The sequence below is a fragment of the Tenrec ecaudatus genome, chromosome 3 (genome assembly GCF_050624435.1).
Source record: "Tenrec ecaudatus isolate mTenEca1 chromosome 3, mTenEca1.hap1, whole genome shotgun sequence".
Taxonomy (NCBI): domain Eukaryota; kingdom Metazoa; phylum Chordata; class Mammalia; order Afrosoricida; family Tenrecidae; genus Tenrec; species Tenrec ecaudatus.
The window spans coordinates 115,858,092-115,884,246 of NC_134532.1; the positions used below are offsets into that span (position 1 = coordinate 115,858,092).

General features: G+C 40.3%; 1 protein-coding gene and 1 pseudogene across 2 annotated transcripts in view; both read left to right on the top strand.

Annotated features, from left to right (window-relative positions):
- The window catches only part of PPA2 (inorganic pyrophosphatase 2), a 134,834-nt gene that overhangs the window by 69,005 nt on the left and 39,674 nt on the right, over positions 1-26,155 (top strand). For both annotated transcript variants that reach the window (XM_075544858.1, XM_075544859.1), the window contains one exon: positions 12,719-12,845. In XM_075544858.1, the coding sequence (XP_075400973.1) occupies positions 12,719-12,845 (127 nt within the window). The remainder of the gene's footprint in view (positions 1-12,718; positions 12,846-26,155) is intronic.
- On the top strand, positions 18,670-18,933 carry LOC142443072 (anaphase-promoting complex subunit 13 pseudogene; annotated as a pseudogene).

Consider the following 26,155-nt stretch of genomic DNA (forward strand, 5'->3'; position numbering starts at 1 on the left):
TTTCATTATAAAAATCATTTTATTAGGGGCTCATACAACTCTTATCACAATCCATACATACATCAATTGTGTAAAACACATTTGTACATTCATTTTCCTCATCATTCTCAAAACATTTGCTGTCCACCTATGCCCCTGGCATCAGCTCCTCATTTTTCCCCTCCCTCCACACTCCCCCTTCCCTTATGAACCCTTGATAATTTATAAATTATTATTTTTTAATATCTTGCCCTGTCCGACATCTCCCTTCGCCCACTTTTCTGTTGTTCGTCCCCTAGGGAGGAGGTCACATGTAGATCCTTGTAATTGGTTCCCTCTTTCCAACCCATCCTCCCTCCACCCTCCCAATATCGCCACTCACACCTCTGGTCCTGAAGGGATAATCTGCTCTGGACTTCCTGTGTTTCCAGTTCCTATCTGTACCAGTGTACATCCTCTGGTCTAGCCAAATTTGTAAGGGAGAATTGGAGTCATGATAGTGGGGGAGGAGGAAGCATTTATGTTTCATCATTGCTACATTGCACCCTGACTGGCTAGTCTCCTCCCCGAGACCCTTCTGTAAGGGGATGTCCAGTGGCCTACAAATGGGCTTTGGGTCTCCACTCCACACTCCCCCCCTCATTCACTATGATAAAATTTTTTGTCCTGATGATGCCTGATATCTGATCCCTTCGACACCTCGTGATCTCACAGGCTGGTGTGCTTCTTCAATGTGAGCTTTGTTGCTTCTGTGCTAGATGGCCGCTTGTTTACCTTCAAGCCTTTAAGACCCCAGGTACTATCTCTTTTGATAGCCGGGCACCATCAGCTTTCTTCGCCACATTTGCTTATGCACCCATTTGTCTTCAGCAATCATATCAGGGAGGTGAGTACTCAATGATATGATTTTTTGCTCTTTGATGCCTGATAATTGATCCCTTCGCACCTCATGATCACTCAGGCTGCTGTGCTTCTTCCATGTGTAGCCATAATTCTTTTATGTGATATATTCTAATTATGGATTCTGTATGCCGGTGGCTATAATCCCATTTGGGGACATATTCTATATGGACCAGATTGGGTAGAGATTAAGGACCTGACTTCAATACACAGTATGAACCAAGTAATACTGAAGATGTGAACCTAATACACTCTTTGTTTCCTTGGGGCATCTGTAGGACTCTACCTTAGTTGAGTATGTAAACTGAGCCATTGGGGCATCTTTATGACTACCTTAGTAGAGGGTGTGACTTAAGATTCCATCCTTTGTTTTCCTTGGATAGGGTATATACAAGGGTGTACCCCCACAAAAAATAATTCATTTTTTGAAAGCTATGTAGTTAAAAAAATTTTTTAACAATACAACCTTATCACCTCCATTTAGTACATTTGTCAAATCTGTGATTCTATTCTTGGAAACATTTTTCAAGCTCATCTGTTTGGATGGCTGACAGCACCTCTCATTTTTTCCCCTTCATTTCTTCTACTCTTCATTCATGGAAACAAAAAGAAGTCTCACAGAGTGAAGTCAGGTATGAGGGGCAAGAGAGGCATTCTGTCATCTGCCGAAAACTGGTGCATTGAGATGGCTGCGTGAGCAGGTACATTGTCATGGTGCCAAAACCAGTCTCCCATCTGCCACAAATCAGGCCTTTTTGTCACTCACTGTTACGCAATCTTTGCAGAAGCTTGATTAACAGTCTGACCTGGTGGAATGAACTCTAAATGTACTATAAGTCAACATTTTCATCCATTCAGGAAGTTGACAGACATCCAAAATGAGGTTTGTCAACAATCGCAGTTGTCACCCTTTATGAAATGAGAAAACCACTGGTACGAGTTTTTCTCATAGCGCTGTCCTTGTAAGCTGTGTTCAACATTCACAACAATGTCTGTGACATTTTTCCCTGAGCAGGAAGCAAAATTTCACAGCCTTCTCTTAAATCAGCCATCACACAAAACAAGGTTCTAGTGAAACTGCTTTTATGAAAAAGTTCAGTGCGACTAGAGAGAAACATCCCAGGCGATGCCACAGGGTACACTAACTCCGAGCGAATTGTTAGATGCTCACCAGCAGCAAAACAAATGTGTACTACGTCCTACAAAAGCTCTGCTCCGCCCAGCACTATTCTGGTTTCTTTAGGGGATACCCCCCATACTGGTACCACCAGTGCTCTCTCTAACACACAGCACCTCACCTGGAAAGGCAGGCCTCCATTTCTTGGCTGAACTTTGCTGAAAGTAGAAAGATCTGTGACTTTGGGACATTTTTGGCTTCTAGCTCTGGATGCTGCATTTGGCTTACCTCTGCTTGACCTTTGGATCTGGAACTGAGCAGCACTCACCACCACCACATAAGTTTCATGAGTTTCTGTGGACATTGTAGTGAATTGTGGAAAGCATGGCTAGGAAGGAGGAGTGGGGCTGGGGGCGGGGGGAGGGAAATGGAGCAGAAGCACATTTTGGAAGAATTTGGACATTTGGGACATCTTTTAATCTTCAGCTCCTCGGAGGTAGTCTGGCACTAATTCTTTTCAAAGAAATTATTACCACAGCTGGTAAGTTGGAAATACATCGGAGAAGGAAAACTCAAAAGATAGTCTGTTCTAGTGGAGAAAAAGTGATGAAAACTACACCCTGTCAAAGGTAGAAAACTTTCGAACCCTGGAAAAACAAGGCAGTCATATTAAGTTCTGGTTCACCGTGCCATGGACTATTTATAGGCTATAAAGTTCTTACATTTTCACAACTTTGTGTATTTATCCAACTATGGTTTGCTGTTGTTGCTTATGCTCCACATAGATTTTTACTACCAACAGTTTTGCATCTTGGAAAAATCCATGTCAAACTCTATTGCAATAGTGCTTTCATCGTCTTTGAAAATATTCTTACTGTAGTTATTGCACACAGTCTATTAATATAGGCCAATTCTCCAGTTACTTTAAACTCGATATTGACTCTGTTAATCAACAACGGAGCAGATCAGTAAAACATGTCGACACTAAGAGCCAAGGAAAACTTGAAGTGACTTGACTTTTATTAATTGGAAAGGTTTTTAGACTGATTATTTGTGTTGCAATGTCTAGTTTGGAGCAATTTTTCTGACTTTAATTTGTTTAAACAAGTTTATTGTCTCTAGTCACATTTCTTTGGTTGCTGTGTTAGTCTGGGCAGACTAGAGAAACAAATTCATAGACATTCATATGTGTACAAGAAAGAGCTTTATATACAAGAGCAATTAAATATTGAGGAAATATCCCACCCAGTCCAGAGCAAGTCCATAATTCCGTTATTAGTCCATATGTCTGATACCAGTCTATAAAGTCTTCTTCAGACTCATGAAACACATGTCATGACACCAAAATTCAGGAATATGACAGGCCAGTAGGTGGGAAGTCTTATGGATCCAGTGATGTTGTGAGCATCTCAAAGCTGGCCGGGGTCTCCATGTGGATCCTTTGGCTCCAGTGCTCTAGAGTAGGTCCATATGTCTTGTCAACAGAGATTTCTCCCAGGGAGTGAGCCTGCGTTCTGCCTCCAGCAAACTATCTCCTTAGCACCTCCAAATAGAGTTGTCAAGCTACAACATGATTGACAGAATAGACTCCACCCCTTCACTCTTAATTCTCTCAATTTGACAACAGATCATGTAACTACCACAGTTGTGGTTTAATTGCCTTGCCTTTGGTAAAAATTATTTACTTGCTTGGCTAACAAGTTACTTGTAAACTTATTTTGGTTATGGCTTCCTTTCATGTCTTTGTTTTTGTGAAAAAAATCTATAAGATATTCCATTTTAAATATCCTTTTTCTCAGGCTTTGGTGTGAGTTGGGAAGAATTTGATAATTAGTTACAAATATATATATATATATATATATATATATATATATATATATAATTATTGCTATAAAATAACCTCACCATACTGGTGCCTTAAAGGTGCAGCATTTAAAGTCACCCTTTTCATCTTCTCTTGTTTAAACACGATGAGTATGCACTCATAATTTAAAGAAAAATCATATACGGTGACATATGAGGCACTCAAAGTCTTGTAAAATCTAATTATAATTGCCTCTGGTTAGTAATACCCTGAGAATGTAAAACTGAGGGCGCCACATGTGACCTCTGACACAGTTGCTCAACTGATATTGTAGCATTACGTCAATTAGACACTCCTGGTTAGGGGTGGAGTTCAAGCTCTCAATCAAGTGGTAGCTTCATGACACCTCCTTTGGGGTATGGCCTTTCATATTAGAGCATGATGGAACAGAGACAATTTCTCTCCGACACTTCGCCTTCCTCTTCACTGGGACTCTGTATCTACCTCCAGTGGTGGTCCCATTGTGCTACCCGACCCCAAGAGTTATATGGGATCCCTGCCATGCTTCCCCCAATCTTGGATCCATGTGACTACGCTTACCAGCCTGTGATCTCCCTGCTTCCCATTTCACTGTTCAGCATCATTGGCCTGCAGTAACGTGAGTCAAAAGAGGGCCTAGGTTGACATGGACCCTGTGGACTTGAGTTGGGCAGGACTGGGGCACCTTCTTGATGGAATGATTCTTCTTGATATAAAGTTCTTTCTTGTACATAGATTAGTGTCACTGGTTTGTTTCTCTAGACAGCCCATCCTAACCCAAGCAGACACAAGTGACATAAAGCAGTGAGGCTAAATCGGTTTTTGTTATTAAATTGATCCTCACTGAGCTACAACAAAATAGTGCCAGATCCTGTCCAACCCTCACGACCATTGTTATGTGTGTGAGCACTTGCAATCACTGTGTTAATCCATCTCTTTGAGAGGCTTCCCCCTGTTGGGCTGCCCTTTTATCTCACCAAGTGTGACTCTGATGTCCTTCTCCGGGTGATATGTCCAAAGTATGCATAACAAGTCTCGTAGTCCTTGCTTCTAAGGAACATTCTGGCTACACTTCTTCCAAGACACCTTTGTTCAGTCTTCTTACCAATCTTTATCAATTCACTGTTCTTTGCCAACAGCATCATTCAGTTACATTGCTTCTTTGGTCTTCCTGATTCATTTTCAAGTGTTCACATGCATAGGAGATGATGTGCTGCACTTTTGTCCTCAAAATGGCATCTTTGATTTTGTAGCTTATTTACTCAATGCAATAAATACATATTTTGGAGTTTGTTTTTGTTTCATTGCTCCAGGGACATTGATTGTAGGTAAAATTAAATCCGTAACAACTTCAATCATTTCTCTAGTCAGTATGATCTGCTTATTGACTCACTTGTGAGGATTTCGATTTTCTTTGCATTGAGATGCAATCCAGAATGAAGGGTGTAGTCTTTCATCTTCCCAGTTTTAAGTCCTCTTCATTTTCTGCAGTCAAGATTGTGTCCTTGGAGGTTAATGACTCGCCAATCCTGATCCTGTATTCTTTCTCATATAGTTGAACTTGAATTACTTGCTCAGAATACAGACTAGATGGAGAGGATGAAAAGAAACAATTCTGATGTATACCTTTCATGACTTCAAACCCTGCACTAGTCCCTGCTTCTATTTGAACAACTGCCTCTTAGTCTATGTATAGGTTCCACATTGAACGAGATTAAGTGTTCTACAATTCCTCTCCTTTATAATCTTGTCCATAATTTGTGATGATATGCACAATCGAATGCTCGAGAAGAGTCAAACAAACGTCTTGGTGGTATTCTCTGCTTCAGCCAAGCTCCATCGATCTCGGCAATGTTCTCTTCATGTCCGTTTCTGAACTTGTCTTGAATTTCTGGAAGTTCCCTAGGGATGTGCTACAGCAATCATTTTTTGTTTTTTAAATTATTTTCAGCAAACCACTTTTTGGGTGCAATATCAGTGATATTATTTGATCATTGTGTCAAGCTGTTCGATCACCTTTCTTTGAGGTGGACATAAATTATGGATCTCTTTGCCAGTTGGCCAGGTAGCTGTTTTCCAAACTGCATAGCACAGAAAAGTGAGCTACTCCACTGCTTTATTCCTTTCTTGAAATATCACAATTAGTGGTCCATTAATTCCTACATCCTATTTGGACCTGATGCTATAAGACTTCTTCCTTCAGCAACCTGTTGTTGTTATTGTTGTTGTTGTAAAGTCGGCTCCAACTCTTAGCGACCCTATGCACAGCAGAGCAAAACACTGCCCTGTCCCAAGCAATCCTCACATTTATTCTTATGTTTGAGCCCATTGCTGCAGCCTCTGTGTCCTTTGATGGTTGAATGTCAACCAGTTCTTTTTATTTTTAATCATTTTATTAGGGGCTCATACAACTCATCAAAATCCATACATCCATCAATTGTGTCAAGTACATTTGTACATTGATTGCTCTCATCATTCTCTAAACATTTGCTTTCTACTTGAGACCTTGGTATCAGCTCCTCATTTTCCCCCTCTCTCCCCACTCCCCACTCCCTCATGAATCCTTGATAATTTATAAATTATTATTATTTTGTCATATCTTACACTGTCCGATGTCTTCCTTGACCTACATTTCTGTTGTCCATCCCCCAGGGAGGAAGGTATATGTAGATCCTTGTAATCAGTTCCCCCTTTCCATCCCACCCTCCCTCTACTCCCAGGGAATCGCCATTCTCAGCACTGATCTTGAAGGGATCATCTGTCCTGGATTCCCTGTGTTTCCAGTTGCTATCTGTACCAGTGTACATCCTCTGCTCTAGCCAGATTTGTAAAGTATAATTGGGATCATGATAGTGGAAGTGGGAGGAAGCATGTAGGAACTAGAGGAAAGTTGTATGTTTCATCATTGCTACACTGCACCCTGACTGACCTCTTTGACACATTGTGATCACACAGGCTGGTGTGCTTCTTCCATGTGGGCTTTGCTGCTTCTGAGCTAGATGGCCACTTGTTTACCTTCAAGTCTTTAAAACCCTAGACACCATATCTTTTTTTTTTTAATTTTAACAATTTATTGGGGCTCATACAATTCTTTTCACAGTTCATATATATACATACATCAATTGTATAAAGCACATCTGTACAGTCTTTGCCCTAATCATTTTTTTCTCTTTTCTTCTTTTACATTTTATTAGGGACTCATACAACTCTTACCACAATCCATACATATACATACATCAATTGTATAAAGCACATCCATACATTCCCTGCCCCAATCATTCTCAAGGCATTTGCTCTCCACTTAAGCCCCTTGCATCAGGTCGACACCATATCTTTTGATAGCTGGGCTCCATCAGCTTTCTTTACCACATTTGCTTAAATCGTGTTGGGAAGGTGAGCATCATGGAATGCCAGTTTAATAGAACAAAGTATTCTTGCATTGAAGGAGTACTTGAGTAGAGGCCTAATGTCCATCTGCTACCTTAATACTAAACCTATAAATATATGCACATAGATCTATTTCCCTATCCTCATATAAAAATATATTTATATGTGTACATGCCTTTATTTAGACCTCTATAAATACCCTTTGCCTCCTAATTCTTCCTCTCTTTCCTTTTACTTTGCTCTTGTCCCACTATCACATTCAGGCTTCATTTGGGTTTCAGTGATTCCTCTTGGTTACCTTGCCCTTGATCGAGCCCTATTAGGCCTCCTACACCTTCCATACCACCTTTTTGGATTTCTTGTTGTTCCCTTGTCCCTGTGTTTGTTAACACCACTTCCTTTCCCCCCACCGCCCCCTCTCGCATATACCACTGCAGAACCATCAGTCCCATTATTTTCTCTTCCAGATTGTTCATCCAGCCTATTTTATTTAGACAGACCTGTGAAGATAATAACATGTACAAAAACAAAACAGAGCAAAACCAAGCAACAAAAGAAAACAAAGCAATAACAACAACAACAATAACAACAAACAATGATAAAAAATGAAAAAGCCTGTAGTTAGTTCAAGGACTGTTTGTTGGCCTTTTGGAGTGTTTCCTGGTCAAGTCTGATGGGTGCCACAGCCTGGCCCCAAAGTCTATCTTTGGTATTCCCTGGGGACTTCATTGCTCTGTTCCCCTTGCTGTTCTGTTTCATGCCCTTAGGGTTTTGCCTCGGTGTGGTGGGGTCAGATCAGGCGAAATTCCCACACTGTCTCCAGTGTTGTCCCCTGTAGGGCTATGGGTCAGTGAGGGATGTCGCGTCTCATAGTGGGGCTGGCCATATGGTCCTTTCTTTGGATTGGCTGCTCTGAGTCTTGAAGGCTTGGTGAGTCAGGACGTGCTCCACTCTCTCTTCCTCCCCCTTCATTTACTCCCATTTGCTCTCCTCAGACATGCCCCTCTCCCTGCAGCTTCAGTGCTGTCCTCTGAAATAAATTCTTCTGTGGGGGCGTGGGGAGGAGGTGTCCACGTAGTTGGGATTGGGGCCGGCCCCTCAGACCTCTCCACTGGTTCCCTACTCCAAGCAAAGGTATGTTGCATTCGCATTTTGGAACACTGGTCAATAAGTTCTTTTAGGCTCAGTGACTCCACATTTCTTTCATTCCTGCTTGTTGTTCAATAGTTTGCCTGTTGAATCCTTCAGCATTACAATGTGAAGCTAGATTTTTTTTCTCTCCAATTTCTTCAGGTGGAATAATGCCAGGCGTGTTATTTCCTTTCAGTTTTCTAACTCCAAATCTTTGCAACTTTGCCTGGTGGTCTAGTGGTTAGGATTCTCTTCTCTCTCAAATCCTTACATATTTCCGTGTAGTGCTTAGCTCTGTCTTCTCAAATTGCCTTTCAAATCGGATGTTCAGCTTTTTTACTTCATCATTATAATCACTTTAGAGTCTTTACATTTAAGAATAAATTTCAGAGTCTCTTCTGACACCCATTTTGGTCTCTCTCACCCCCACCCCTTCTTTTGAAGAACTTTTTGCTTTCTTCATGTTTGATGCTCTGGTTGTCTTTGACCACATTTCGACCCTTGTGTAATACAACATTAGTCTCTATTGTTCTTGAGATAGTATCTACATGCAGGTGGGATAGATGCAAAGTTCTACTTTGGTTCACATGGTCTTGTTTTAATTTTCTGCAGATTCAACTTGAACTTGCATATAAGTAAATTATGGTATGTTGTGCAGTAGACCTCTATTAGAATATAACCTTATTTGTGGATACCAAAGGTATGAATTACCCATAATTTCCAAGTGTCAGGAATGTTTTTAAAGATGTAACACTTTTTATGTCAGAGTCTATACAAAAAGTTTTGCCCCCAGCATGTTATAATCTCCTGATGCCTGTACTACATTATAAATACATGTTTGACTTATGTATCTTAAAATAATACAGTTCATAATTTATGAACTTCATAAGAATAATCTTTTATCTCCCCATTTGGCATCTTTGTTGTAATACTTTTTATTTCTACATATACATCTCTGCAACACATCATTATTTTGGCTTTAAACCAGGGATGAGAAGCTTTTTTCTGCCAAGGGCCATTTGGATTATTCACAGGCCAGAGTGATCAAACATTTAATTAACTCACCTCTAATGTAATAGCTGGAGCTGCTTATCTTTGGTGAGGCATTTGTATTGGCTGGTATTGATGATTTCTCAGGCCTTATATTGCTCATTGGAAACAAAGCCACAACAAAACTGACCAAAAAACTCCAAAAATACAGAAAAGCCAATAAATAGTTCAAGGTCTGACTTCATTGCTTTGCTCCCCTTGCTGCTCTGTTACACTCCCTTAACATTTCTCCTGCAATAGTGGGGTCAGATGGGACACAACTCCCACACTGTGCCTCCAGTGTTGTCCCTCGAAGTGCTATGGGTCAGTGAAGGACATCGTGTCTCATAGCAGAGCCAGCCCTATGGTCCTCTTTGTGTATTGGCTGCTCTAAGCAAGAATATCACCCTCAGGGCTTGGTGGGCCAGGATGTGTTCTACTCTCTCTCCTTCCCCTCTTCCTTTGCTCCTGTGTATGTTGAGCATATTTATAGTACTGTATATACTCGTGTATAAGCACGTTTTCAGCACATTTTTAATGCAGTTTTTGTGGTAAGATTAGGTGCCTCAGTGATATTCGGTTTGGCTTATACTCAAGTGCATACAGTAATTGTTTTAGAGGGGCTGGCCCCAATTCCAACTACCTGGACAGAAGAATTCACTTCAAAGGACAGCACTGCAACTACAGCTCAGGGAGAGGGACATGTCTGATTAAAGCACACAGGAGCAAATGAAGGGGGAGGAAGAGAGAGTGGAGCACATCCTGACCAACTAAGCCCCGAGGACAATATTCCTGCTCAGAGCAGCCAATGCACAGAAGAGGACCATAGGGTTGGCCCCATTATGAGACACGACGTCCCTTACTGACCCATAGTATTACAGGGGACAACACTGGAGACACAGTGTGGGAATTGCACCCGATCTGGCCCCACCACGGCGAGGCAAAACACTAAGGATGTATATCAGAAAAGCAAAGGGAGCAAAGCAAGGAAGTCCCTAGAAAATACCAAAAATAGACTTTGGGGCCAGGGCATGGCACCCCATCAGACTCAACCAGAAAACACTCCTAAAGGTCAACCAACAGATGTTGAGATATTTATAGGCTTTTCTTTTCTTTTCTGTCATTTTGTTGGTGTTGGTGGTGGTTGTGGTATAATTGTTCTTTTGTTGCTTTGTTTTGTTTTGTCTTGTTTTTGTGTGGGATAAACAATATGGAGAAGAAAACAACTGTACCAGTGGTTACAGGGGAGACATGGAAGAGGGGGAGGTGGGGAAAGGAAGTGGTGTTAACAAACCCAGGGACAAGGGAATAACAAGTGATCTGATGTTGATGATGAAGAGAGTGTAAGAGGCCTGCTAGGGCTTGATCAAGGGTAATATAACGGAGAGGAATCAAATGAAGGCTGAGCATGATAGTGGGACAAGAGGAAAGTAAAAGGATATAGAGGAAAGAACTAGGAGGAAAAGGGCATTTATAGAGGTCTAAATATAGGCATGTACATATGTAACTATATTTCTATATGATGATAGGGAAATAGATCTTTGTATATTTATTTATGTTTAGTATTAAGGTAGCAGATGGATATTAGGCCTCTACTCAAGTACTTCCTCAACACAAGAACACTTTGTTCTATTAACCTGACATTCCATGATGCTCACCTTCCTGACAGGTTCACTGAAGACAAAGCAGATGCATAAGCAAATGTGGTGAAGAAAGCTGATGGTACCCAGCTATCAAAAGAGATAGTATATAGGCTCTAAAAGGCTTGAAGCGGCCCTCTAGCTGAGAAGCAACAAAATTCACACAGAAGAAGCACACCAACCTGTGTGATCACAAGGTGTCGATAGGACCAGTTATTAGGCATCAAAGACCCAGAACAAAAATCATATCATGTGAATGAGGGGGAGTGTGGAGCGGAGATCCAAAGCCCATGGGTAGGCAACTTGACATCCCCTTACAGAAGGGTCATGGGGCGGGGGTGGGGGGGGGGAGTTGAGCCAGTCAGGGTGCAGTGTAGCAGTGATGAAAGATACAACTTTCCTCTAATTCTTTAATGCTTCCTTCTCCCCACCTGCAACCACCCCCCCCCCACTATCATGATCCCAATTCTGCTTACAATTCAGGCTAGATCAGAGCATGTACATGGGTACAGATAAGTGTTGGAAACACAGGGAATCTAGGACAGGTAAACCTCTCAGGACTAATATTGAGAGTAGCCATATCAGGAAGGGAAGCGGAAGGTGGGAGGAAAAAAAGGGGGAACTGATCACAATGATCTACATATTACCCCCTCCAAAGGGGATGGACAACAGAAAAGTGGATGAAGGGAGACATCTGTCAATGTAAGACATGAAAAAATAATGATAATTTACAAATTATCAAAGGTTCATGAGAAAGAGAGGGTGGGGGAGGGAGGAGAAAAATGAGCTGATACCAAAGGCTCAAGTAGAAAGAAAATGTTTTGAAAATGATGACTGGCAACAAATGTACAATGTGCTTGACACAATGTATGGATGGTAATAAGAGTTGTATGAGTGCCCAATAAAATGATTTTTTAAAATAAATGAATGAAAATAATAATTGTTTTAAAGTCTGTTAATTCTGATATTTGTCATTTTAATTGATTTTTTTCCTCCTCAAATTTAGGAGTTACATGTTCCTGTTTCTTGATTTTAAATATTGTGAATGTTTTATTGTTGATTGCCTGGATTTTGTTTCCTTTTAAAAAGTGTTGTTGGTTTTTTTTGTTCAGGTACTTAAAATACTCTTAGCTCAGCCTGATCCTTTCTAGGAATCTTTTAAAACTACTATGGCAAAGCCAGAATAATTTTACTAGAGGACTAGGTTAGTTCTACCACTCAGACATGATTCTCTGGGCTCTTTATTGTTAATGAGGCTTTCCTGGTTTTCAGAAGTTAAATTGTTATTTCCTCAGACTTGGGTTTTTTTTCCCTATGTACCCAAAGGAATCCCTATATACATTTATAGAGTTATTTCTTTGTGGTCTTCCTTCCTCTGCAGTCATCGGCCCCTGAAATTCCAGCGCTGACAGACTCTGAACCTCACTTTGACTCCTCCTCTCAGGAAGACCTCTGTACTTTTCCTTTTTTTTTTTAACCTCTGTTTTAGAAAGTGCATGAACTACAAAGACAAGGCTAAGCTCTCAGCATATATTTTCATCTCTCTGGGATCATGATTCTGTACTGCCTGGTATTTTAAGTCTGAGAGAATGACTTTCTATGTTTTGTCCTGCTTTCTAGTTGTTTAAACGTTTTTATATAAATAAATTTCTCACAAACCTTGCAAACAATGAATTTCTTATTTCCATCAAGATTTTTTCTCGTGGAGAGGTCATCCAAGTGAAGATCCTTGGAATTTTGGCACTTATTGATGAAGGTGAAACTGATTGGAAAGTAATTGCTATCAATGTGAACGATCCGGAAGCCTCAACGATTCATGGTAAGGCTATACCTTTCTACAATGCAGAAACAAGGCAATGTATCATTGGAATTCTTAGAATGTAAAATGGGTGCATGCAAAATATTAGATATTTGGGAGTTAAATATTATGTTTTGTTATATATGCTATTTCTAAAATACAGATAGGAGAAATTTAGCATGATTATGTTTAACATGTTTGGGTCATTGATAGGAGGAACAAGAGATGAAAATACAATATACCATAAGTTCCCAAACTTATTTGACTTACTGCCATCTTTAAAAAAAAAAAATTACTCAGTACTCCTGGCAATTAAAAACCCTTGTGCTATGGCTCATAATCTAGGGTAAAGTGTAGGTATCTGTTTGTACAGCTCCCTGGATTGTTCTGGTGCCCCCATGGAGTACTATGGCCCACTTTCAGAATCACTGATGTTGACAGATAGTTTGAGAAAGTACACTCTGGTTACTGATTATCTCCAAAAAAATTGTATTACTTTTCATCTTCTTCTTCCTCTCTTTGTTTCCGTCATGCCTGCCTGATATCAGCTCAACCCCACCACCCTTGTTTCCTCTGTCTTTCTTTGAATGGACGGGGCTGGCATGATGTTGGAGATTTAGATGCCCCAGAAATGTAAGGTCTGGATATGGCATGTCCTCATGAAGAGTTAATGTTCTTCGGCATCAGGCAGACTTCAGCTTGATCATTGTTGGCAGGGCAAGTTCCGGGTAGATCATTCAATCTTTCTGAATTCTATACATGAAGATGATAATGCCAACTGCCAAGGTTGTCGGCAGTGTAAGAAACGTTTTATTTAAAGCATCTGGCTTTTACATATCAAGGACTAAATATATGGTAGCTATTATTATTGTGTCCATATTCCTCCTCCCCTCATTTTTATAACATTTGTTTTTTCAGTTTCATCTGAAATTATTTAGACTCCTCCTGGCACCTTCTAGATTTTTTTTCTTGAACCCTTGGTATCAGCTCCTTATTTGTCCCCTCCCTCCCCTGCTTCCCTCCCTCATGAACCCTTGATCACTTATAAATTGTTATTATTTTTCATGTCTTACTCTGACTGATGTCTCCCTTGACCCACTTTTCTGTTGTCCACACCCCATGGAGGGGCTTATATGTAGATCACTGTGATCAGTTCCCCCTTTCTTTCCTCCACCTTCCTCTTCCCTTCCCGGTATCACTACTCTCATTATTGGTCCTGAGGGGTTTATCCATCCTGGATTCCCTGTCTTTCCAGCTCTGATCTGTACCAGGGTACATGCTCTGGTCTAGCCATATTTGTAAGGTAGAATTGGAATCATGATAGTGGGGTACGGAGGAAGCATTTAGGAACTAGAAGAAAGCTGTACATTTCATCTGTGCTATACTGCACCCTGACTGTCTCATCTCTCCCTTGTGACTCTTCTGTAAGGGAATGTCAAACTGTCTACGGGTCTCTACTCCCTCTCATTCACATGGATGTGATTTTTTTGTTCTGTGTCTTTGATGCCTCATGATCACACAGACTGGTGTGCTTCTTGCATGTGGACTTTGTTACTTCCTGAATAAATGGCCCCTTGTTTGTCTTCAAGCCTTTAAGACCCCAGATGCTGTATCTTTTGATATCTGGGTACCATCAGCTTTCTTCACCACATTTGCTATACACCCATTTTGCCTACAGCAATCGTTTTGGGAAGCTGACCATCAAGGAATGCCAGGTTAATAGAACAAAGTATTCATGTGTTGAGGGAGTACTTGAGTAGAGGTCCAATGTCTGTCTGCTACCTTGATACTTAACATATAAATATATGTACATAGATCTATTTCCCTATCGTCATATAGAAATATATTTACATATGTACATGCCTGTATTTAGACCTCTATAAATGACCTTTGCCTCCTAGTTCTTTCTTCCAGTTTCTTTTACTTTCCTCTTGTCCCACTCTCATGTTTGGCCTTCATTCTGATTTCAGTAATTCCTCTCAGTTACATTGCCCTTTATCAAGCCCTACCAGGCACCATACGCCCTCCTCGCCATCAGTTTTAGATCACTTGCTGTTTCTTGTCCCTGGGTTTGTTAACGGCACCTTGTAGATTTATGAATTGATTAAAGCTCATTATACTTATGATCTGACTTTTCATTTGTATGAATATAGTACCTTTTCTTAACATGGAACAGCAGGAGGGATCCCCTCCCATCTTTTTGCCTCTAATTGAAGAGAGAAAGGTTAGTCATCTTAAACCTAAGTCAAAATTAAAACATGGAAACTACAATTATGAGACTTGAATCCATGTGATAAACATTTCTTATCTCTTTCATTAGTTTACTCAGGTTTATTTATCTTGTTAGTTCTCATACTTTATAAAACTAGTAAATAAATAATAAGTTTTTAATCTAAAATTTTTTAGCATATCCAGTCAAAGAAAAAAAATGGTTTGAATTGATTTCTATTTGATTATAAGATCTATTGTTCACATGAGCAATACTATACTGCTACCTTGAGACGTTATAGGACATGTAAAATGTGTCTTCTGCCTGTTAAATCATATTGCTTTTCTTTTTTGTTTTAATAAATCTTGTACTTTCTATACAATCTTTGTTCTCATAGATACATCTAAAACTATATTAATTGAGGCACATTAAATTGTGATTCCTTTAGAAAGTTTATGAGTTGTTTTATTTGTGATGAAATAACTCCTTTGATCTTAGTGAACATATGTGCAGCTTTTGGTAGACGATATTATCCTGTTTTAACTTCGATATGAATGAGCTCAAACTTGCCATTACCTCAGAGAACATATGTTTCCATTAGAAAGAAAGAGTTCTTCCTGGCAAAGAAATGATATTTCTGTAATTTTAACATGGCTATTTTAAATCTTCACATTTCATCTTCCGAAGCTGAGTGGTCAATGTGAAATTCTAAACAAAGCCTGAATAACATTGGAAACCAGATGCCTTGTACTTCCCTCATAGAAAAACTGGACATGGTGACTGGCTTATTAACACTTGGAGACCACCAGGCCCACTTGGTGCAATACAATTAGGTTTCAGGACCTTATGTTCACAATGGTACCTTAATGTCCTCAAAGAGTTAATAAGACTCTCAGGCACCTAGATTGTTATTAGAAAATGCCATGGCCATTTGAGATAATAGTGCTTGCTTTTGAAACAACCAAGCTCAGAGCTTTTTAAGAAGAGTGAGATGCTAGGGCATGAATAATTTCTCTCTTAGTTAATTTTACCAGCCACGATAATGTGGCGCTTCAGATACTCATCAGACAGATGTTTGAGCCCTTGCAGAATAGCCACTGATGCCTAAGAATCTATGTCGGGGGAGGTGACATCCTGGTCCTGGGAGCTATTCAAGTTTCAGAGCAATGGGGACTTATTTTGCCTGGTCCTTAAATACATGAAGACTGTTTCCTGTCACCTTGCAGTAACTATTGCCTGTCCAGTGATTACATCATTTTTAAAAATATAGAGTCAAAAAATTTAAATCATAACATTGATACCTGTGTAAATATATTCTGGGATGAGTAAATTACATAAGTAATTATTTAAAATGGAGCAGTTGGGAATTTTCAAAGGGCAGCATTATAAGTAACCTAAAATTCTCAAAGTTTACAGGCATTTCACATATGTAGAATTGCAGCTCATGTTAAGAAAATTTTAAAAGAAATTTAAACTATATTATTCCTTCTCTTTTTCTTTCAAAGCAAGAATGAACATGTTGAAATTCAACTTATTTGGATTAATTACTTTTTTCCTAATAAGTATTCCAATTGTGCCAGCTGTTATTATTGTAGAACTATAAACAAAACAATATATTGTTGTATTTAAATGATAATTTAATCGTGTCATTAGAGGAAAGAAAGAATTAGCATAGTAATCTTAAGGAAGAGTTTTCTTTTTAATTTGGTAAACGGTAGAATGGAGTTACTTTGTAATCTACTACTTAAATGTATTTAAAAGATATCATATAAGAAATTAAAAAATATCTCTATGAATTGAAACTTCTGTCCCAGAGAAGTGAGTGGTCTTAGAGTCAGTAGGATTTAGTCTTTTTTATAGAAAGGGACGGGCACACCTACTATTTCCTAACGGCTCTGCCATTTATAATGACTGTGTGCTGGGATCTATGCGAGTTGCTTCTTTTTGGAATATCGTGGTAATCATTATAGGACTGTAATCAAGATGTGCTGCTGTTCCAAGTTTTCTTCAAATTAGGACAGTGAGGCAGTGGGTGAGGGTGGTTAGAAACCTGTGTAAAGTTAAGCAGCGAGCTAATAGGAGAGCCATTCCAATCCAGTCTAGCTCCAGAGCCAGTGCTCTTTCTTCTCCACTGCATTGCCCTGGCCCCCTGAAACCCGCTGGGACAGTTCAATGCATCTGTGGTTTCAGGCAATATTGCTTTCTGTGAGAGTTCATTGTTCTTAAATAAATGAGCCAGTGAAAATTAGAGACCTCACTTGCCAGTTGGCTCTTATGTTCTTTATTTGATTTCATTAGTACCAAACCCAACCCACTGCCACCAACTCCTAATGACCCTACAGAACAGAGTAGAACTGCCCCATAGTGTTGCCAAGGCTGTAAATCTTTACAGAAGCAAACCTTCAAATCACATCTTTCTCCCACAGAATGCCTGGTGGGATCAAACTACTGACCTTACGGTCAGCAGCCAGGCGCTGAGCCACTGTGCCTCTAGGGAACCTTGATCTCATCACTCAGTATAACATAATAAATGCCAGTATGTGTAAGAAATACTTGGGTGTGTTGTCTGGCCTCCTCTGACTTTACAAGGGGGAAGGAAGGAGAATCAAACTCAGGAGGCTGAAGCCTCTTTCTCTGTGCTAAAGGTCAGGCATGCCTCCACCATTCAACGTTCTTTTTCCCATTCTGCCCTCAAACGACCCCTCCTCAAGCACACGCCACGTCTTTGCTGGCTGAGTGATTCATTGCAGTGGACACAACACAGAAACCCCAGGGTCCTCATTGGAGATAGGGTTTATAAGGAAATTAACAAGTTAAAGAATCAGAAATGCACATGACAAATAATAATACTTTATAAATTAGTAAGGGTTCGTGAGGGAGAGGGCACGGAGAGGGAGGGGAAAATGAGGAGCTGATACCAAGGGCTCAAGTAGAAAGCAAATGTTTTGAGACTGATGATGGCAACAAATGTACAAATGCGCTTGACACAATGGACGGATGGGTGTACGGATTGTGATAAGAGTTGTATGAACCTCTAATTAAATGATTTTTTTAATCATAATAAAGATTGCCTACAAATATTTGAAATTATCAAAAATGTTCAGCTTATTAAAAACCATAATAGAGTCATAAAATAAGAATTAGAAATGCTCAAGATAAAAGTTCTTCCGTCAAGAGTGCCTTCCCTCAGTCTTATTGCAGGTATGCCTCTCTGGTCCTCACCCTCCCAGCGACAAGGGCCCTTGTCCTCTGCCCTCTCTGGAAGTGTAACAGAGCTCTTTTATCATTGCTGACACAATGCCCCAAAGGTATGCCACTCTGTAGTAAAGCTCAGCCAGAAGGTGCTCAGCTACATGGGTCAGCAAACCTGTGCTGCGGACCCCTAGTGACCGATGCACAGTGGAAATGAACGCGCCCTGGCACTGTGCCATTCTCGCAATTGTTTCTATGCCTGACTCCACTGCTGCAGCTCCTGTGTCAGTCCATCTCCTTGAGGGCCTTCCTCTCTCTTGCTGCCCATCTACAAAGCACACGTCCTTCTCAAGGGACTGGTCTTTCCTGACTGTATGTCCAAAGTATAGAAGTTGGGGTCTTGGTGGCTCGGCGGGAGCGGCAGGCCAGAGCTGATCTGATAGCATGGACAGTGAGGTGCAGAAAGATGGTAGGATCTTGGACTTGATTGACGACGCTTGGCGTGAAGACAAGCTGCCCTATGAAGATGTTGCAATCCCTCTGAACGAGCTTCCTGAGCCTGAGCAAGACAATGGTGGCACCACAGAGTCTGTTAAAGAACAAGAAATGAAGTGGATAGACTTGGCCTTACAGTACCTGCATGAGAACATGCCCCCATCGGGAACTGACAGCTGGCGCCTTACTCGGGCAGTATTTGTGTGTGCGTGAGTGAGTGTGTGCAAACACTTGGGTGTCTTTCTAAAAGTTTCTAACTAAAATCTCGTAGCAAGAAAACAACACCTAAAATATATATCCCCTCATCGATTGTGGCAACAAAGTAAAATGTGGAAATATTCACCAGGAACGCAAGCTAAGTGAGATTTCCCAAGAATGTGGAATATTTGACACTTTGCGCCTCGAACTCTTCATCCAGTGGTGGGTGTTTGAACATGATTGTTAACCTTTGCCCTTAACTGATTCTGTCTTCTTGCCCATGGACACTTCTCGTTACTTTCATGCACCCTGTGCTACGAGAGGATTGAGGAGACAGTGAGCAAGGCAAAGGAAGCCAGACAACAGTGATTACCTGCTCCTGGACGCCTCTAGAGAAGCAGCCTAGGTGGAGGGGTGGGTGTGCACTAACTAGCCTTCATGCATGGACAGGTATCGTTGTGGGCCTGTGTTACAGATCTAGAGAGTCCCACTCACTGATTCCTGTAACCCCTAATGTTCCCCATGTGGTTTCAAGCTATGGATAAGGTCTCAGATTAAAAAATCATCTGTTCCTGTCAAAAAAAAAAGTTGGGGTCTTGCCATGCTTGCCTCTAAGGAGCACTCTGCTTCCAAGACAGATAGGTTGGTCCTTTTAGCAGTGCGTGGGACCTTCGGTAGTCGTCTCCAGAGCCATGATTCATATGCACAGTAAACCTAGCTCTCCTGATTTCGTGTGTGGAGGCACCCCACTCATCAAACGAGCCTCGTGCCCCAAAGCACTCAGCTTTACTTGCATAGTGGACTAGGAAGTTCACTGCTCTGTCTTGTCTCCTGACTCTGTTGTCACTCCTTTGCTGCTCCTCTGGTGCCGCAGCTCTGTTTTCTGGGTTGAGGAGAGTTTGAATGCATGAATCACAGCGGCTAAATGCTACCCTGCCTGCCTTCTGCTCCTGGCTCTTTCCTGATGTGAGTGAGATGCCCCTCCTGTTTCTCAGATGGCTCATTTATACCGATCAGGTTGGCAAATTTGAGTGATTCCCCACTTTAGAGTTTCAAGTTTTTAAAATCATAAGCAACCTTGTAATGGTGATTCACAACTGAATTATTTCTTCAGCATCCTCCCCTACCTCTTACCCATCCCTTTAAGAAAAGAGGAGCTACATCCATCCCACTGAGGCTTTTGGTGGGAGCTGCAAAGACTATGACTGTGAGAGCCCTATCAAGTAAATCACTGCAACACAGTGAGCAGGAGGGGCTGGGTGGCATGGGGGGTAGACACAGTTAATGAACAAGGACACATTGACCGTGTAATCAGTGCACTGTAGTTAAGGATAAAATTAAACTGCTACGGACCTATTGCTTCTTTTTATACCTTGATCTCTTCCTGTTTTTTGTTTATTTGTTTTAGATTTTAGCCATATTCTTATGAATATATGGTAAAAAATTGTGGGAAATCTAAATGCCAAAATATACTTTTTAACTTCTCAAAACCATACCAGGGGGTACCCACCCCACCCCCAAATAAAAAAACAGAAAAAGCTCTGCTGGGTTTTTTCCCCACTAGGGTAAGCATCAAGCAACTCATTCTGAGCTGGTGCACCCAGTGGCATCACCTGGGAAGGTTCACTCTGGTCACAGTGAATTTTTTCATAAAAGCAGTTTCTCTCAAACTTTGTTTTTTGTGACGGCCAATTTAAGAGAACAGTGTGTGGCTGTGAAAATTTGTTTCCTGCTCAGCAAAAATGCCACAGAAACCATTGTGATGATGAACACACCTTCCAAGAACAACCCTGTGGGAAAAACTCAAGTGTACAAGTGTTTTTCTCATTTCAAAAGAGGGGAGATGTTGATTGATGGCAAACCTCGTTCTGGACGTCCAGCAACTTCCCGAACAGATGAAAATGTCGACAAAATTCATGCATGAGAAAGGTCTCTGAGAAATCATGCCTTGGATGCTGACTGCCCAGCAAAAAGAGCATCTGCTGGAAGCATGTCTTGCGTTGAAAGAGCAGCTCCGCGGTGACCCAGGCTGTTTTTCCTAAGGTCACTGGATAAAGCGACATGGTGCTATTCTTACAACCTCGAAAGCAAGCATCAATCAAACGAGTGGACGACGCAATCATCACTTTGCCTCCCAAAAGCTCATCAAGTAAAACCAAAGGTCAGGATGGTGCTCATTTGTTTTTGTTTGTTTTTTTCATGTGAGGGGATAGTGCATTTGAAGTTTGTTCCACCAAGTCAGACTGTTAATCAAGCTATCTACTTAGAGGGTCTGAAAAGACTGGATAATAGTGTGTGACAAAAAAAGGCTGACTTGTGGCAGATGGTGGACTGGTTTAACCACCACAGCAGGGCAGCTGCTCATGCAGCCATCATATATATATATCTTTTCTACCCATGTCTCAGAAACCCCCACCAGAGGATTCCGTAGAACTATGCAAATGAGGTCTGTGAAACACTAATAGAGGTGGGTAGTCAATTTTGGTTGCCATTCTTATGACTGTAAGGGAACTGTCTCAAAAGCAGAAAGAGCGAATTCCTGAAACCATCAAAAAGAAGCACCAGCAGAACACGTTTTGAAATCCCTGCCTAAAGTGATGGAGGCCGAACCCAGAGTCCAAGGCAGAGAAGCCACGACAACAGCACAGTAGTGCCAAGATTCTGGGGCCATGCGGCAGAGAAGTTGTGGCTTCCTGGCCCAGGAACATAAAGACCAAGGGACCATGTGACCAAGAAACAGAACCAGAAAGAGAAACTTGGCTGCTGAGGAGAGGGGTTACTGAGGACCAGTTCCTGTATTCTTTACATTTTTATGCTATTTACTTGTGATACATAACCTGTTAGCTTCCCTAATAACACCCCCTAACCCGGAGTATTGTCTGTGAGTTCAGTAGGGAAGTGGAGTGTCATGGGAGGAATGACTGGCATCGGAGCAGGGTAAAGCAGAGGCTTGTGTGACTCTGCCCTGTGGCCTTCAGCCTTGGGTTGCTGTGGAGTTGGATTCTCCTTCCCCATTTTCTATCCAGAGGAGGTCAGATTGGGTGCCTGCCACATTTACTCTTTTCTGAAGGTGTTTTCTGATACAATAAAGTAAGGTTTCTATGTAGCATTACCTTTTGGGACAAAATTTATATTTTTATATGTGTTAATTCCTATTATTTCCATGCTGCCTATATATATATACATATATATATAGTATAATTTTTTACTTGATAAGAGTAACATTTGTGGAAAAGGAAAATGGGGAATGAAAAAGGCAACCAAAACAAAGCTTACTGTTTATTAGCATGGAAAACATGAACATCTTTCAGAGATCCTGGCTAAGCAGAAACTATTTACAGCTGAGGTCTGTGAGCTGGAACCTCTATTTGTGATGCAGACACTACAGTGAATGTGTTTATATAAATAGAACAGTTGGTGCTTGAGAATGTTTATAAGATGTCATGAAAAGCGTATGTTCTGACTTCCCACAGATTTGGTGTAGAGGGCTAGTTATGCACATGCGCAGTTCTGCACGAAGCACCATCTATAGTGTTGCAGTGAGTGCTCTGTGCAAATGTATTTGCATGTGTCCTTTGATAAAATCACATTGAATTGGAAACCTCTTTTTCCCCCTGCCCCCATCTGGATAGATTTGTTGTATGAGACCATTTCCTAATCTCTTTCTCTCTCTTACCCTTTTCTTTCAAATAATATGTCATTGCGATAAGCTATTTTATTAATGTTACATGATTTACCTAAATATTAAAACAAAAAAGTTATCGTGTGATTACTGCTTTCCATGGTGCCCTCCTGATGCAGTGTTTACACACGAGGCTGCTGACCAGCAGCCAGCCATTCAAAGCCACCAGCCCCAGCTCCTTTCCATAATGGTACAAACAGCTAGGAAAGCCCTGCAGGGTAGGACTGCTCTGTCTTCCAGCATGACTCAATCTCCATCAACTCACCACAGTAGGTTTGGTTAGGGTATCTACTTTCCTTGCTTTATGTTAACATTTGGTGGAAATAATTCATATAAAAGCAACATTTTATTATTTGTTTTTCTTTTGCGACTGCAGCAGTAAATTTAGGGTTTGGATGGAAAAGCTAGATTATTTTATATCATCTGAGGCGGAGCCCTGGTAGCACAGCGGATAGCTGGCTGTTAACCTCCAGGTCAGCACTTTGAACCAGCAGCTGCTCGGTGGGAGAAAGATGGGGCTTTCTACTTCCATCAAATGGGACTGCCTCAGAAACCCACTGGACCCGAAACTGACTTGGTGGTGGTGGTGGTGGTGGTGGTGGTGTTGGTATCTGTGTGTGTGCGTGTGTGTGTGTGTGTGTGTGTGTGTTTTAAAACTCTCAGTGTTTTTTGATAGGTTCCTCTAACTGGAGAGCTATTCGATTAATCTGTTTTTTCTCTGCAAGTTGGATGCACCAGTTGGCAATATTATTCTGATCGAAGTGTCATATTTAAACCTAGCGTCTTGAGATGCCTTGGCCCTTGGAGATCTCGCTAAAACTACTTAACCTCTTGGAGCCCCAGTTTGGTTTTGAAGCTTAAATGACATACAATTACTGGACCATAGGCTTAAAGCATTTTCAAATTTTAATGGCTCTTAACCAAAATTTATTTTCACAATGACTATGCTCATGGATAAGTAGCCTCGGCTGCACTTGGGTTCGGAACTGAACTGCTAAACCCAAGGTTGGCAAATGAAACGCACCCACTGCTTCACAGGAGAAAGATGAGGTTTGCTGCGGTCAGATTTATAATCTCGGAAACCCCTGAGTTGGAATCCACTCACGGACACTTGGGTGGGTTCTAATTTATATTTGTTGCTGCCTCCGTGTGTGAGGGGCCATGCTGCTTCAAAAATACTTGCCAAGTGTATCATCTGGGTGTGGCTTCTACGACGGTGAATTAATTCGAGAGTAACTGGGGGATATTTGCATCATCAGTGTATGAGATGCAATGCTTCCTTAAAAAATCCTTGAATTACAATGTTTTGCCAGTGTCCTATGTGAAAACATTCTCTTGATTTAATATTGCATTTTTCTACTTGCTAGTGAAGCAAAAAATCGTTCTCATGCATTTCTATTTCCAGTTCTGTGAATTGCCTACCCACATGGTGTGCCAATTCTTAGCATAGTGACACTGTCTTTTGATATATAGGCCTTACTTAGGAATTTTGGATTATAACAATTTATTACTTAGGTGGAAAATATTTTCTCAACCCCTGTGGAGACCAAACTTTGTGTTGCCTTTTGGCTTACAGAGGCAAAATATATTTTTATATAGTTTTATCAATTTTTCAATACATAACTTTCGTGTTTGTATTCATGTGCAAGAATTTCTTACCTAAAATTTTAAAATCCTACCTAACCCTATAATGCCAGAATTTTTAATTTCAGGGGAAATTTTTTTTTATTTTTCACTCTCATAGTTTTCAATGTATATATAACAACCAAATTATATTAAAATGTATAAAATTTGCAATGTTTTTTAAAATGTAACCAAATTGTCACATTCGTCCATGGATTTATAATACAAGAATACAAAATGCACCTTCATTTCTATGTTATTTTCATCTTATTTTATTATTAAATAAAAAACAAACTGAAAACTTATATTAAATGTATTTATCATTTTAGTTAGTGTTAAATTGAACAAAACAATTTTTTGTTGGTGTGATACAAAGATGAACTTTGCATTTGCTGCAGAAAAATACTGGTGCACTCTTGCAATATACATTTTTGCATCTTCCTCTGTTTGTGACCTCGGGGTAATGGAGAAGCCCATCCAAACGGGTATCTCTTCCAGGGATACTTTTGGTGGCAGGACCTCTTTTCTTTTTGTTAGTGAGCACACTAAAGCTAGTAGAAGGTCTGCCTCTTTTTGTTGGTCTATTACTTTTTCCTTCAAGAAGAAGGGCTTCGGCGATGCTCATTTTGAATTCTTGCAGACTTTGGGTTTGTTTATTTATATATATATTTGTAACTGAGGGCTCTCACAGTCTCTATGATAAAATAGCCAAGAGTTCACAATAGTCAAATCTATAAAATGAAAAAATAATTTGTGATAATATTTTTTCGATCTGATGTGAATTCTGTACAGTGCAATTAGTGAGTCTATGAAATCAAGCAGCGTACCCCAATATTGCTCAATTCCTGGCTACTCAGTGCAAGAGGTTTATTGTGATTTTGCTGGATTGCATAAAGATTTGATTAGGCAACAATATGAATAATGATATCCGCTGAGAAAAAGTGTCTAAAATATTCAAGAGGACGTTTTACTACCCCAGAATAATCTATTTGTCCTAACTATTCAGACATAGGTCTATCTGTATCGTCTCCAGAAATGTCCTGCCAAAGAGGAATTCTTCGATTTCTTGATGTAGATGGCTTTGAACTTGTAGTTGTTGGAATTGATTCTTCAACTTCAACAACTGAGGTTTCTAACTCATCTTCACCAGCATTATCATTACTAACTCTGAGATCTTCTAATTCATCCAAATCAGAATAATCGGGCATATATTCACTTCCTATCATGGGAAAAATGAATATTGTTATCAAAATAGTTTGAATAACAATATAATTAAAATTTTATATTGTAAAATCAAATTTTTAAAATATAATACACATTTTATTTTACCAATTTCATCCATATTAGCATCTGGTTCCTTGTCTGAGTCTGTACCGCCTCCATGTAGGTCATAAATTCACCATTTTCCATAAAAAAAAATCACAATTCATGCTGTGGTAATTTTTGTCACCGTAGATTCAAAAGATGAACGTTCCGGATAAGGCAAGATATGACAAAATAACAATCTATAAATTATCAAGGGCTCATGAGGGAGGGAGGAGCGGGGAGGGAGGGAAAAAAAAAAGAGGACCTGATGCAAAGGGCTTAAGTGGAGAGCAAATGCCTTGAGAATGATTGGGGCAGGGAATGTACGGATGTGCTTTATACAATTGATGTATGTATATGTATGGATTGTGATAAGAGTTGTATGAGCCCCTAATAAAATGTAAAACAAAAGACAAACGTGATGAAGTCTTTATGCTTTGAGAAAACAGAAATATATAATAAATGTCATGTTTTTATGCGTATTACACCTTTGACATAAAAACTAGTTTTATGAACATATACAAAGAATATCAACACTAAAACTTCACGAGATTGAAAATTATCGTAAAATACACCGAACGCCAACGACCACTTAGCCTCAAACGCACAGTCGGTCTAACCATGTGC